The sequence below is a fragment of the Oncorhynchus clarkii genome, chromosome 16 (genome assembly GCF_045791955.1).
Source record: "Oncorhynchus clarkii lewisi isolate Uvic-CL-2024 chromosome 16, UVic_Ocla_1.0, whole genome shotgun sequence".
NCBI classification, from domain to species: Eukaryota; Metazoa; Chordata; class Actinopteri; order Salmoniformes; family Salmonidae; genus Oncorhynchus; species Oncorhynchus clarkii.
The window spans coordinates 15,176,083-15,190,900 of NC_092162.1; the positions used below are offsets into that span (position 1 = coordinate 15,176,083).

The following is a 14,818-nucleotide window of genomic DNA, read 5'->3' on the forward strand; positions in this document are numbered from 1 at the left end:
GGAGAGAGCGACAGAGAGAGCGGTAGAGAGACATAGATAGGTAGAGAGAGAGAAAGAGAGAGCGAGACCGAGAGAGACAGAGAGGGACATTGAAAGAGCATGGACATGTGAGAATAGGTAGGGAACGGTTATTAAGAGCTGGTGAGTCAGAAAGTACAGTCAGAGTTTTTCGAGCTGCTTGGCTCATCAACCAGAATGAATAAGAGTCCACATCTATATTGAGTGTACTATTTAGAGTAAGAAGAGGAGGAAGGCAGAAAGAGAGAGACAGCTCTCTGTCTTCTCTGTCTACTGAAGGAAAGTCGAGTAACACCCGCAGCAGGACAGACAGGATCCATGCCTCCGGGCTATTCACAATGAAGCGTGCTAAAATATAATAGATTTATCAATGAATGACTATGATTTCCTAGTCTATCAAATCTAATTCTCTCACTATGAGCGGCTGGGTGCGTGCTGGGTGTGCGATATAGTCTTGCACGAGCACCCACTCTCTCTCTCACTTACGCTGGTGTGAGCATGAAAGCACGCACACACTTGTACCAGCAACCAACTCCCTCTAATTGGACACAGCAGCTTCCAGCTGGGCATCTCTCTCCCTCTTTTCCCTCTCCCCTCTCTTCTTCCTCACTTCCTTCCCCCTTTCATTTTTAACACTTGGATACAAATACAGCTGAAAAGGCCACAGGTTAGACTGACAGCCGTACACAAACACAGGTAATGATACTCCTAAAGGTCTGTGTGTGTGCGTGTGTGTAAAGCCTGGCTGAAAAACACACACAGAGCTCCATACTTCACTCCCTGCACTGACTGGTAGCCTACACCATCAGCGGCAAATGTCGTAGGCTCGCTCTCTCTCGCAGAAAAACATGAAGCCTGCAGGAGTACTGTATTAATACCGCCTATAGGTCCTAGTAGACTATAGTATTGTATATGGAATTAAGAATATATAATATATGGATGAGTAATTTCAGAGCGGCATAGACTAAGATACAGAAGAACAGAACACAGTATATACAAATGAGATGAGAATGCAAAATATGTTTAAAAAAATAAATAATAATGAAGTAAAGTGACCAGTGTTCCATTTATAAAAGTGGCCAGTTATTTCAAGTCTGTGTGTATAGGGCAGCAGCCTCTAATGTGCTAGGGATGGCTATTTAACAGTCTGATGGCCTTGAGATAGAAGCTGCTTTTCAGTTTCTTGGTCCCAGCTTTGATGCACCTGTACTGACCTCGCCTTCTGGATGATTTGGGGTGAACAGGCAGTGGCTCGGCTCGTTGTTGTCCTTCATTATCTTTTTGGCCTTCCTGTGACATCTGGTGCTGTAGGTGTCCTGGAAGGTAGGTAGTTTGCCCTAGGTGATGTGTTGGGCAGACCGCACCACCCTCTGGAGAGCCCTGCGGTTTCGGGCGGTGCAGTAGTCATTCCAGGCGGTGATACAGCCCGAAAAGGATGCTCTCAATTGTGCATCTGTAAAAGTTAGTGAGAGTTCTAGGTGCCAAGCCACATTTCTTCAGCCTCCTGAGGTTGTTGCACCTTCTTCACCACACTGTCTGTGTGGGTGGACCATTTCTGTTTGTCAGTGATGTGTACGCCGAGGAACTTGAAGCTTTCCACCTTCTCCACTGCAGTCCACGATCATCTCCTTAGATTTGTTGACGTTGAGTGAGAGGTTATTTTCCTGGCACCACACTCCAAGACCCCACACCTCCTCCCCACACCTCCTCTACAGGAGGGGGTTGAGCATGCACCCTTGTGTTGTTTCCTACCTGGACTGCGCATGCTCTGAGGTTGCGGCTGGGAATGCCGTCTGGACCAGCAGCCTTGCGAGGGTTAACACACTTAAATGTCTTACTCACGTCGACCACGGAGAAGGAGAACCCACAGTCTTTGGTAGAGGGCCACGTCGGTGGCACTGTGTTATCCTCAAAGCAGCCATTAGCCGTGGTACATTGGCCGTATACCACAAACCATCCTACTTTCGGCAAATCTGACCACGACCCCTGTGGTCAGATTTGCTTAAGTATAGCATAGTTACAGTGCATTCAGAAAGTATTCAGACCCCTTGACATTTTCCACATTTTGTTACGTGTCTTGTCTTTGGCATCATTCAAGTGAATACTTTTTTATCAAATCAATTCTCTGTAATTATTATTATGTGACTAAACTAATCATGTGAATGTAATTAATTAGGAAGTTGGGGCACCAAGGAAAATCTTCAGATTACAAAGTTATAATTTTCCTAATAGATCTCTTCAGATATATAAATATCTGATAAATTAGTCTTCTAATTAATCAATTATTCTTTACCTCACGTTAGTCTCATTCCAAACGTCGTAAATTGTTGGTTATCTGCACAAACCCAGCCTTTACTATGAATCATCCATACACCAATTGGCTTAATCATTTATTTACTAACTAACTAAATAATCACAGAAATGCATTAACAAACAGTAGATATGGTTACAAGGAAATTATAGGGGAGGTTCCCTAGTGGGCTAAGCTGATATGACGGCTTGGTGGACAAAGGAAAGAGGGTGTGGACTGAGAAGGGCAGGAAAGATAAAAGGAATCCCTACACAGTTGATAATTATATTAATTGAAATGCTAATCCTTTGCACATGAACACTAACTCATTCGGAACAAATTGCAATCAATAAATATTTTCGCTCAGTGTGTCGTCTTTGTTGGAATCGTCCGTCTTTCGGTTGGAAAGTTCATCCACGCATCACTCTCTGCTTCCTTGAAGTCTTTCGTGGTTAGAATGGATACTTCAGATTACCATTTAGAAATGTTCTTATAGAATAGATGTTTCGGCAGTTGTCGGTCTTCACATCCAATGGTACATCATTTCTAGCTGCAGACTAGTAGTTAGTATCTAAGATTTGCATTTATTCTGTCGGGATCGATAGTCTCAGCGTTTAACCATTTCCACCCGTGTAGCCAATGCTCCACGTGGTTTGGTTAGGAATTCAACAACCATTACAACCTTAGCTTATATTGAGGTTTTTGTGGTCTCTACTCAAACCTTTGCCCCCTCGGTGATCGAGGTACGCATGGTCTGAAGAGCATTTCTTCAGATGGGTTTTTTATTCCTAGCAGTAGAAAAGGGCTGACCCATGAGCCAGATCATGTCGGTGCTCATGGAGACGGGCCAATGTCTTAGTTGAACTTTAAAGGGAATACAATTCTCTCACATTAACAGTTTAAAATCACATTACAAAATTTCGCAAATAGTTTCATCTTTACTCCTTCATTTTATACAATAACTAGACGCAAACCTCATAACGCAGGCTCCTGTATTGTCTTTCATGAGGTCACAACATGAAACAAAACGGACAAAGTCGTAGCTGGCTTCTCCACCGACCGTTTACACATTCTCCAAAACATGGATATTGTTCAGTTCTCAAGTTCTGTGATGTAGAAGAAGTTCCTTTGTTCTACTGTGAAACTCTCTCTCTCTATACTGCCTGGCCAGGAAGAGAGAGTCTATTCCAGGAATTTACGACCTGAGATAACAGAACCTGGGTGTAGGAGGGAGAGAGAGAGAGAGGGATGGTAAAGAGGGCCACATCATGACATACGTTACAGCCTAATTCTAAAATGTATTAAATTGTTCCCCCCCCCCCCACTCATCAATCTACACACAATACCCCATAATGACAAAACAAAAACAGGTTTTTAGACATTTTTGCAAATATATTACAAATAAAAAACTGAAATATCACATTTACATCAGTATTCAGACCCTTTACTCAGTACTTTGTTGAAGCACCTTTGGCAGTGATTACAGCCTCAAGTCCACTTGGGTATGACGCCTACAAGCGTGGCGGACCTGTTTTGGGGAGTTTATCCCATTCTTCTCTGCAGATCCTATTAAGCTCTGTCAGGTTGGATGGGGAGCGTCATTGCACAGCTATTTTCAGGTCTCTCCAGAGATGTTCTATCAGGTTCAAGACCGGGCTCTGGCTGGGCCACTCAAGAACATTCAGAGACTTGTCCCAAAGCCACTCTTTGGCTCTGTGCTTAGGGTTGTTGTCCTGTTGGAAGGTGAACCTTCGCCCATGTCTGAGATCCTGAGTGCTCTGGAGCAGGTTTCAATCTTGGTTTCATCTGCCCAGAGAATCTTGTTTATCATGGTCTTTGAGTCATTAGGTGCCTTTTGACAAACTCTAAGCAGGCTGTCATGTGCCTTTTACAGAGGAGTGGCTTACATCTGGCCCCTCTACCATAAAGGCCTGATTGGTGGAGTGCTGCATAGATGGTTGTCCTTCAGGAAGGTTCTCCCATCTCCACAGAGGAACTCTGGAGCTCTGTCAGAGTGACCATCGGGTTCTTGTTCACCTGCCTGACCAAGCTTGGTCCTTCTCCCCCGATTGCTCAGTTTGGCCAGGCGGCCAGCTCTAGAAAGAGTCTTGATGGTTCCAAACATCTTCCATTTAAGAATGATAGAGGCCACCGTGTTCTTGGGGACCTTCAACGCTACATACATTTTTTGGTACCCTTCCCCAGATGTGTGCCTCGACACAATCCTGTGTCAGAGCTCTACTAACAATTCCCTCGACCTCATGGTTTGGTTTTTGCGCTGACATGCACTGTCAACTGTGGGACTTTATATAGACAGGTGTGTGCCTTTTCAAATCATGCCCAATCAATTGAATTTACCACAGGTGGACTCCAATAAAGTTGTACAAACATAAAAAGTGATTTCAATGTTTTATTTTTAACACATTTTCAAAAACTTAGAAAAACCTGTTTTGCACGTTGTCTTTATGGGGTATTGTGTGTAGATTGATGAGGGGGAAAAACAATTTAATAAATTTTAGAATAAGGCTGTAACGTAACAAAATGTGGAAAAAGTCAAGGGGTCTGAATACTTTCCAAATGCACTGTATATACAGATGAACAACATTCCAAGCTTCACTGAAATACCTCATGTTCCATTGAGGGGCTTCATTCCAATCAGTGCTTTCATGTCAAGTCAAGATCCATTTCACCCCATCATCCCATTGCCTGATTTACTAACGAGCTCTTTAATCATTGGTAATTGGCGTTTTTTTGGTTGGGGCAGGTGATGAATATTCCCTCAGATTGAAATACATACGATATTCAGATAAGGCCATTACGGATGCATAACAGATCCATTTCAGTGGGAGGACCCCACTCTCCATCAGTTTCAATCGGCTGCTCTGGTATGGGCTTGTTGGAGCTGGAGGAGCCATTAAAAACTCAGGCAGGGGGAGTAATACCTTCATTTGTCACCATATGAGACATTAGGAGGGGTGCTGCCTGGGAGGAGGATCAGTCTCTAGCGTCACAGTGGCACAGAGAAGGCGGTGAGTTTGATGGGGCGGAGGGGGTTGGTCTTTCCCATAAGGGAACCATATTTCAGTAATCAGCTTTCTACAGCAGTGTTAATAAAGTACATGCCTCGAGGACCGCAGGGGCGATCAGGGATAGATTTAGACCAAAAATATAAAGAATTGTATACTATTCCAAGACATATGCCAAGCTTTTTGAGAAGATGTACAGTACCAGTCAAAAGTTTGGACACACCTACTCATTCAAGGGTTTTTGTAGAATAATAGTGAAGACATCAAAACAATGAAATAACACATATGGAATCATGTAGTAACCAAAAAAGTGTAGATTCTTCAAAGTAGCCACCCATTGCCTTGATAACAGCTTTGCACACTGTCAACCACCTTCATGAGGAATGCTTTTACAACCATCTTGAATGAATTCCCACATATGCTGAGCACTTGTTGGCTGCTTTTTCCTTCATTCCTTCGCTTTTCCTCCAACTCATCCCAAACCATCTCATTTGGCTTGAGGTCGGGTGATTGCGGAGGCCAGGTCATCTGATGCCGCACTCCATCACTCTCAAATTTGGACTCATCAGACCAAAGGACCAATTTCCACCCGTCTAATGCCCATTGCTCATGTTTCTTGACCCAAGCAAGTCTCTTCTTCTTATTGGTGTTCTTTATTAGTGGTTTCTTTGCAGCAATTCGGCCACGAAGGCCTGATTCACACAGTCTCCTCTGAACAGTTGATGTTGAGATGTGACTGTTACTTGAACTCTGTGAAGCATTTATTTGGGCTGCAATCTGAGGTGCAGTTAAATCTAATGAACTTATCCTCTGCAACAGAGGTAACTCTGGGTCTTCCTTTCCTGTGGCGGCCCTCATGAGAACCAGTTTCACCATAGCGCTCAATGGTTTTTGGGACTGCACTTGAAGAAACGGATTGACTGACCTTCATGTCTTAAAGTAATGATGTACTGTTACTTATCTTTACTTATTTGAGCTGTTCTTGCCATAATATAGACTTGGTCTTTTACCAAATAGGGCTATCTTCTATATACCACCCATACCTTGTCACAACTCAACTGATTGGCTCAAACACATTAACATGAAAAGAAATTCCACAAATTAACAAGGCACATTGAAATGGTTAATTGAAATGCATTCCAGGTGCATTCCAGGTGACTAACTCATGGAGCAAGTTGAGAGAATGCCAAGAGTGTGCAAAGCTGTCATCAAGGCAAAGGATGGCGACTTTGAAGAGTCTAAAATATAAAATATTTGTATATTTGTTTAGCCCTTTTTTGGTAACTACTTGATTCCATATGTGTTATTTCACAGTTTTGATGTCTTCACGATTATTCTACAATTTCGGCAATCATTTTTTTAAAACATTTAAAAAAACAACTTGAATGTATGTGTGTCCAAACTTTTGACTGGTACTGTAAGTTTGTTGACTCACTAGCAACATTTAACGAAAGCGAGTTGTGTGTAGGTGAGTGCCTGGCATTGCTATTACCATGTTGACAAGGCGAGTGGAGAGACTCTTCAGGCTCTTGTGCGATTCAGCGACTGACTGAACAGCCTTGTGCTTGGGGGAAGTAACCACCTTCACATTTGATGTGTCATACATGACAGCAAAATAGAGGGTTTGTGGATCTAATTCCATTATGGATGGTCTACTCCTGGGAAAGGTGCAAAGTTCAACTTGACTTAAGTCCCATGGTTGATAGAACTATTAGTAAGAGTGGGACTTTACAATAGATCAACGTGCTCCGAACAGTGGCCACTTTGCTAATACGGCTAATCTGCTAATCTTGTGATACTCTAAATGCATTAAATACCGCCAGGTAAGTGTGTGAGAGTCACTGTGGAAGCGACGTTTAATAGCATCCAGTCAATCATCGTTATCATTTTTGTAATTTATTACAATCCCCATTCACAGAAATGTTGGTGTCCCATTCTCTTTGAAAAGCCTTCACACTCCTGTCATAGCACTGTCGCTAGGCTATCATAAAAATGTCACGCTGTCACCATAAAGTGTCAGAAACTGCCATAAAGCTGTCATACGGCCGTAATTATTCTGTTATAACGCCGTCTTCTTGCCTCTACATAATAAGTGTTGACAAGGTCAGAATGACTACAGAAATAGCACAAAATCATCTAATTGAGTTTGTGTGCTAGAAAAGGCTTGCCTGACAACTCATCCTGATTTTCATTCCGCTGCTCTATCGATCGCTAGACACATTGTCTGAAACTGCCATCCTCGAAATCGATGAGGGGCGTTGTACAAAACAAATTCATCAGCGATTGGATCGTCTCCAACCAATCAGACTATCATAGTTGGATAACGTCATCATGTAGGCTGGCTCAGGCCCAACCCAGCGGTTTCTGGGACCAATCAGAGTGGTCAGAATGTGTTCACATTCTACAAGATGTCCAGAAAGAAACACTAGTGGGCGTGGTGTTTTGGCCCGGTGGATGGGTAGTCAGGTTAATAAAAGACTGGAGTTGGCAAAGAAGTGTGAAGCGAAGAAAACTCAATGGTTTGGTTAGAACATCTCTAATTAGCTAGAGGGTTGGAGAGAAGCCGGCAAACAGACATGTGCATCTTCAAAGCGGTAGAGAAAAATGGCCCGTAATAGGCAATATGCCATTCTAGGCATGTTAAAATGGCTGAGGTAGCCGCAAAAACACGTATATAGCTTAAGTGCCCTAATGCATCAGCTATGAGGGGATACAGAAATAAACCATTCAGGAAATGAATTATAATGGTTTCCTATCAGCTCTCATCACTCCAATCCCTCATCACTCCACACTCCTTTTCTAGGGAGGGGTGGGATTACCATTCCTAGTATGCAGAGGCACACACACACACAGACCCACAGACACACAGACACACAGACACACAGACACACAGACACACAGACAGACAGACAGACAGACAGACAGACAGACAGACAGACAGACAGACAGACAACAAAAACACTTACATGTACAGTAAATAACTTCGCTCTCGGCTTCCTGTTTTCTCTCTCTGTGCTCAAAGTTTACTGTATTTAGTTGATGTTGAAATTGAAGTTTGCTGGTTTTCGCTCAAGCCCTGTCAAAACGGCTGTGTATGTGTACGCTCAAGCACAGGAACGTGCACACACACAGTCAGCATGTAAAACAGAGGTGTAGAGGAATATGGGAGAGAATACTTAGTGAAACTACTGAGTCAAGACAAATGATCTACAACTGTATCTAAATGTGCCTATTTCAGTGTAAGTTAGAGTAAACATGAGGACATGGCTTGGAGATAAAAGGGAAGTGGACACGATACTAGGATTTGGCGGTATACCGTATATACCGTATACCGGGGTATTTGGAAATAGCCACATGATGGTTTTTCAATGCCGTCGAAACAATTTCTTTGAGGTTTTTCAATACATTTGAATATTTGTAGTCAACTTGTGCAATGCTTTATGAGATAAAGCAGATTGCGTTCTTCATTTCACCGTACACATTATGAAGCTTACCGTAGTTCACCAGAACAGTTGAGCCAGTCACGTGTGTTTGTTAACGGCACAACGGGAGAAAGTGGGAGCGGGTGAGTCCAGCTGTCTATTGACAGGGGTCGCGTTTTATATTGAAAGTTGTGTTTTTTTGCTTCAATAGAGTGATCAGGGACATGCAACTATAGTTATCCTTCACAGAAAATACATTAGTGCAACGAATTCGGCAGAAAATTGCTTCATTTTCATCAGATGATGACAAAAGTACAACGCTATTTGCCTGGCAGCCACGCAAGTAAATGAGCTTACAATGAAAAAGCAAGGTCTTTTTTTGCAAAAAGACCATCATATGGCCATCATATTTCTAACGTTTAGGCCTATCATAGAAAGAATTTAGCCAGCTACATTTCCTACTGTTTTGCTTCAAGTTAATCTTGCACTATACTGGAGAAAAATAGGCTGGCTACACCGAGAAAAGTACCAGGAAAAAGTAGCTACACATCAGTCAGAGCGCTGTCTGCTGAATACTCAATCATGAATTCTTATCTGAGTGGAGAAGTAAAACTGAAGCACAAATTTAGTCTGATGCCGAGCAGAAATTACAATAAGAAGCATTTTAGATCTGCGTTTACAAAATGCAGCAAGATATCATTTTTTTCCTGAGTGAAAGAAATGCAGAATTACGAGTTAACACGACCCCTAGTTTAACTTGTTATCTAAGTAAGTGGCTGAAGTAATACCTTTCTGCCGTGTTTGAGACGTCAAAGCCCTTCGGATGACTTATTTATACAGCTGCCACTGCCATCTTGATTTCCTTGCATTTTTTTTATCCTCTCCATTCTTGGCCCGTCTGCTCCTCCCCATCTTCTCTGAGCAGGCAGGCCCGTTGCCCTAACGTCTCCACACAGACACAGCATGTAGACATACTGCTGGAGAGCCAGTACTGTATGTATCTAAACTTTGTTCATTTGCACAATGTATCTTGTTCACATTTGCTTGTTAAAGTCCGAACTCACCACATTCGGTAGCGCCTACCTATATATGAATACAGTTATGAGCTATATTACTTGTCTTTGCAATTCATTTACTTTTGTTTGAGCGTTAGCAAATTTAGCTAGCAGCCGCCATGGAATTTATTATTCATTATTAATTAATTATGCTAATTTAGTTAGCATTATGGTAATAGACGCCCAATGGGCTTTTTTGAGTTTTTGGCGCCCCCTTGTGTACTAAGCCTGATATACCATAAATCCCGGGGTGAGAGAAAGATGGAATGACGATATAAACATCTGGATACTGCCCAACACCACACTATACACTTCAGAGGTTGAGCTAAATCCCCAAAGCTCTCGTAAACATGACTACAGATTAAGCCGTACAGCGAGACTTCAAAGAAAAGGCCGCAGGCTGGGCGATAGTGAATCTACAGGACCAGAACGAGCTCATATGGAGTCTGGGCTCATCCTCTCTCTATCGGTCTTTACCTCCCCTCTGCTCGCTCTCTCACTCCCTTTGATGGGATGTACTGACACAGAACCTATTCATTTGGCTCCTCATAATATTTTGTTAGGCTAGAATGCTCATTGTGAGTGTTATGTTGGAGGAGAGGAGGGAGTGTGTGTATGCGTGTGTATGGTTTGGGGGTTGTGTGCATGCATGCATGCGAGCGTGATCCGTATTCACCACCGCTAGTCTTCAGCTGTCAATCACATAGCCAACTCTGTCACACTCCTTGTTGGTTCTGCCAGAGTAAAGGCTTGGTAGCTCTCTGCGCACACACGTGCACACAAACCTCTCAGGGGAGGGACAGCTAGCAGCATAGCTTGGTGGGCTCAATGTGGGAAAGTTTAACAGGGGACTAGTGAAGCCTTCCCATAGTCAGTCACGAGCCATTCTTCCATAACTAATACGCTTCAGAAGGGTTCTGTTCATGTCAGTCCAGTTCACACCAGCAGTCCAGACCAGCAGTCCAGACCAGCAGTCCAGACCAGCCGGGATGGGGAAACACTATACCAACGCGATGAACAGCCAGCCGTCTGGTCTGTCTGTCTAGTAATGGTGTTGGATCGGAGACTGGGAAAATGTGATCAATCAACAGCTCACAGCTGACACGTACGGGAGCGCTCACATGCATAATTTTACACGCTGAGGATTAGCGTGATAGCATTAGCATGTGTACAAACAAAGTACTGGTCCCCAAGTCCTCTCTCTCTGAGCCATCGCATTGCCTCACTGATCATCAGAGACCTCATATTTGCATGTACAGGACAAGCTAGTTAGGCCTCGATTTACCAATGTGAGCTGTGGAAACACATTTAACAGCTTGAAGGCCTATACTCTCACTCCAACAAAATCAAAACTGAATGGACACGTTGTAGCCTGAATGCTAGGCAGGTAGCCTAGCGGTTAAGAGCGCTGGACCAGTAACCGAAAGGTTTTTGTTTGATTCCCTGACATGACCAGGTGAACAATCTGCCAATGTGTCCTTGAGCAAGACACTTAATGCTAAGTCTCTCTGGATAAGTGCGTCTGCTAAAGGACTAAAATGTAAATGTATGATAACATTGTGATATACCAGGTTCACAATGTGCAATGATATGCCTGTATCTGCACTGTAATTGTCACTACGGGTGTTGCTTCAAATGAATGCATTTCACCAGCTCTGATATCCCGTCACCCCTATAAAACTACACTGAATTGACGCCTTGTAACATGTCCTTGTCATGAAAACATGAAGATAAACCAGGATAATGATGTGTCTGTATAGTCAATAGTGTATTGTCGCTACGTGTGCTGATTCCGATGACTGTATTTCACCAGGCATATTCATATGGATCAGCGTTCATCCGCACTTCCTGGAAAATACCTCTTTGGGGTGTAATTCCCCCTACGTACAGACCTAGGATCAGCTTCCTCTCCCCGAACCCTAACCTTCACCACAACCGGTTAGATCTTAAAACAGACCCAAGATCAGTGTGTAGGGGCAACTTCACCCTACACGCCACTAAACTGCAAGCACATCCATTCACGCTGAGTCAGGTTAGACTGCCGGTGAACACAGGAATCAATGAAACTTCTCACTCTTTGGACAGTTTTTTGCCTCATCCATATTTCATTAACACATGTGGACATGATATTGACGTGTTACCATTCCAAATATACAGTACCTGGGCTATAGCTCTTTTTGTGTGTGTCTAGGACACACGTATCATTTCAAGCCCCCCAAAAACATATTTCATATGATAATATCCCTAAATGTATAGTTTCCCTGTTCTCCAATCAAGGATTGGCACCCAGTTCAGCCTTAGATAAAGATATATCTCACTGCTGTGTGGCTCAGTTGGTAGAGCACGGCACTTGTAACGCCAGGGGTTTGATTCCCACGGGGGACCAGTACAAACAAATATGAAAATGTCTGCACTCACTACTATTGGCTCTGGATAAGAACATCTGCTAAATGACTAAATTGTTTAAAAAAATGAAAAAAATACATATATATCCCTCCTCAAGTATTGAACAATGACTTCAACAAGAAAATAAATCCATCTTTCCATTTGTACATTCTCCCACAGCGGGAATTATTCATAGAGCCTGCATGGGCAGTCCCCCGCAACTCACGTGCACACAAACATGCACAGCCCCTATTACGGGGATGCTCCTGCCTCCAAAGCCTGTCAAATCTAAACACATGCGCTGAATACAACAGGTGTAGTAGACCTTACTGTGAAATGCTTACTAACAAGCCCTTAATTAACAATGCAGTTGAAGAAATAGAGTTAAGAATAGTCACACTCATGGCCTCTGAAATGACCTCTTTGAAATCACTGCTGCAGATACATCTCACTGCTCCCTCTGAGGCGTCGCTTCAGCAATATGGTGAAAATGTCACAAAGGCAATCTGTCACCATATTTCTGATTCCTAACAACCTAACCTATCTGATTCAGATGAACATGAATAACCTAGGGAAATATGATAGGGGCTAAGGGCTAGGGGCTAGGAGCTAGTGGCAGTGGTTGGTTTGGGACTGAGCATTACAGACTGGGCTGTGGTGGGATCTTCTCACCTGGGATGTTGTGGATGGTGATCGCCACGATCAGGAGGATGATGCGCCTCCATCTGCTTCCAGTTTGCCCTGCCCCTTCCTGTTGCCGGCTGCCCACTTCCTGTCCCTCGGAATCTGAGGAACCAACGTCGACGTGGGGGCCTTTCCTCCTCTGGTACACGTCTCCTCCGTTCTCAATCTTGTCTGTAAGAAAGACAAGACACAACATTTGGACAACATTGCTACAACATACAGTTCTTGCCAATTAAGCAATCTTTCAGATTCGTATACAATTAAGCACAATTAGAAGACGATTACGCAACGGTAACCTTTTTTCAGAAAATTGGGCTCTATGAAAATTCCAAGTGAGACAGAGGTCTGATGAGAAGCTGACATCAAAACGGTTACAATTAATGGAAAGCAAGTCTAACTAAGGTAAACTCACCCCATTCGGGGTGAGTGCGCAACCGCGACATTCAAACGAGGCTGACATCAAAATCTGGGGTGTGAACTAGGTTTCTATTCAAGCATTGATTGACATGGTAATGGCTCTACAGTATTGGAGAAAAGTTGAGGAAAGCTGTACGTTACATCGTGACCCGTCATGGCGTAACGTGCGGCACGCATAAAGCAACTAATTCTGTCTTACAGCCTCTCTCCACCAGGTGTAGCACTTCTCACCATTGAAAAAACAAGAAAGGGACAGGGTAAGGGGGGATACCTTGTCATTTTTTTTTGCATCATCACTGCAAGCTATCATGACTCTCAAAAGCCGCTGTTTACTTCTGAAGATCACTTTAGCACTGCCCTAAAAATCTGATTCAAATTCGACACAAACCTTCAAATAGGTATATAATGACACATGATGTAAACTCTTTATAGTGTTTAATTTACATTTTAGAGGAGATAAGTTGGACAGATCGAGTGAAAAAAGCTGTTTGCCCGCACGACATCTCTCCTTCTCACTATTACGCAATAGGTTTGGCTCCCCCACCTGCCATTTTTAAAAAGACCCGATGGAGCAGTTTGAGCACTTTGATATTGTTGAGCACAATTAAGCACAATTAGAAGACGATTACGCAACGGTAACCTTTTTTTCAGAAAATTGGGCTCTATGAAAATTCCAAGTGAGACAGAGGTCTGATGAGAAGCTGACATCAAAACGGTTACAATTAATGGAAAGCAAGTCTAACTAAGGTAAACTCACCCCTCACCCCAGTACTACGTTTTTTGGGCGCTAAAATAGGGTCAATTGTACGGACTAGCGCGATGTACCTTAACTTACAAACGAGTTACATGCCAATATTCCCTCATTTCAATCCCATATTTTATTTATTTTACCTTTATTTAACTAGGCAAGTCAGTTAAGAACAAATTCTTATTTCCAATGACGGCCTAGGAACAGTGTTCCTGCCTGTTCAGGGGCAGAATGACATATTTGTACCTTGTCAGCTCGGGGATTTGAACTTGCAACCTTTCGGTTACTAGTCCAACACTCTAACCACTAGGCTACGCTGCCACCCCGTATGAATATATTGACAGAATAACACATGACATCAATAGAAATAGACAACAACAAGTGGATGCAATTGTTTACTCTTAATACCACCTGTTAACTCGGTTTGACCTGGACCTCTTTGGGTCCATTGATTGACTGGCTGATCGGTAGATGGCTGCATTAAATGTGTTGATACTACAGAGACAATAGTCTATTCTAATCCAAACACACTTCCACAGTACAGATATATTGTAGATTAGGGGGGACTGAGCCAGTGGTGTAAAGTACAGTGCCTTGCGAAAGTATTCGATCCCCTTGAACTTTGCGACCTTTTGCCACATTTCAGGCTTCAAACATAAAGATATAAAACTGTATTTTTTTGTGAAGAATCAACAACAAGTGGGACACAATCATGAAGTGGAACGACATTTATTGGATATTTCAAACTTTTTTAACAAATCAAAAACTGAACA

General features: G+C 42.9%; 1 protein-coding gene across 2 annotated transcripts in view; it reads right to left on the reverse strand.

The window, feature by feature from the left end:
* Positions 1-14,818, reverse strand: part of LOC139368024 (zinc transporter ZIP11-like) — a 148,186-nt gene that overhangs the window by 25,742 nt on the left and 107,626 nt on the right. For both annotated transcript variants that reach the window (XM_071106519.1, XM_071106518.1), the window contains exon 6: positions 12,869-13,051. In XM_071106519.1, the coding sequence (XP_070962620.1) occupies positions 12,869-13,051 (183 nt within the window). The remainder of the gene's footprint in view (positions 1-12,868; positions 13,052-14,818) is intronic.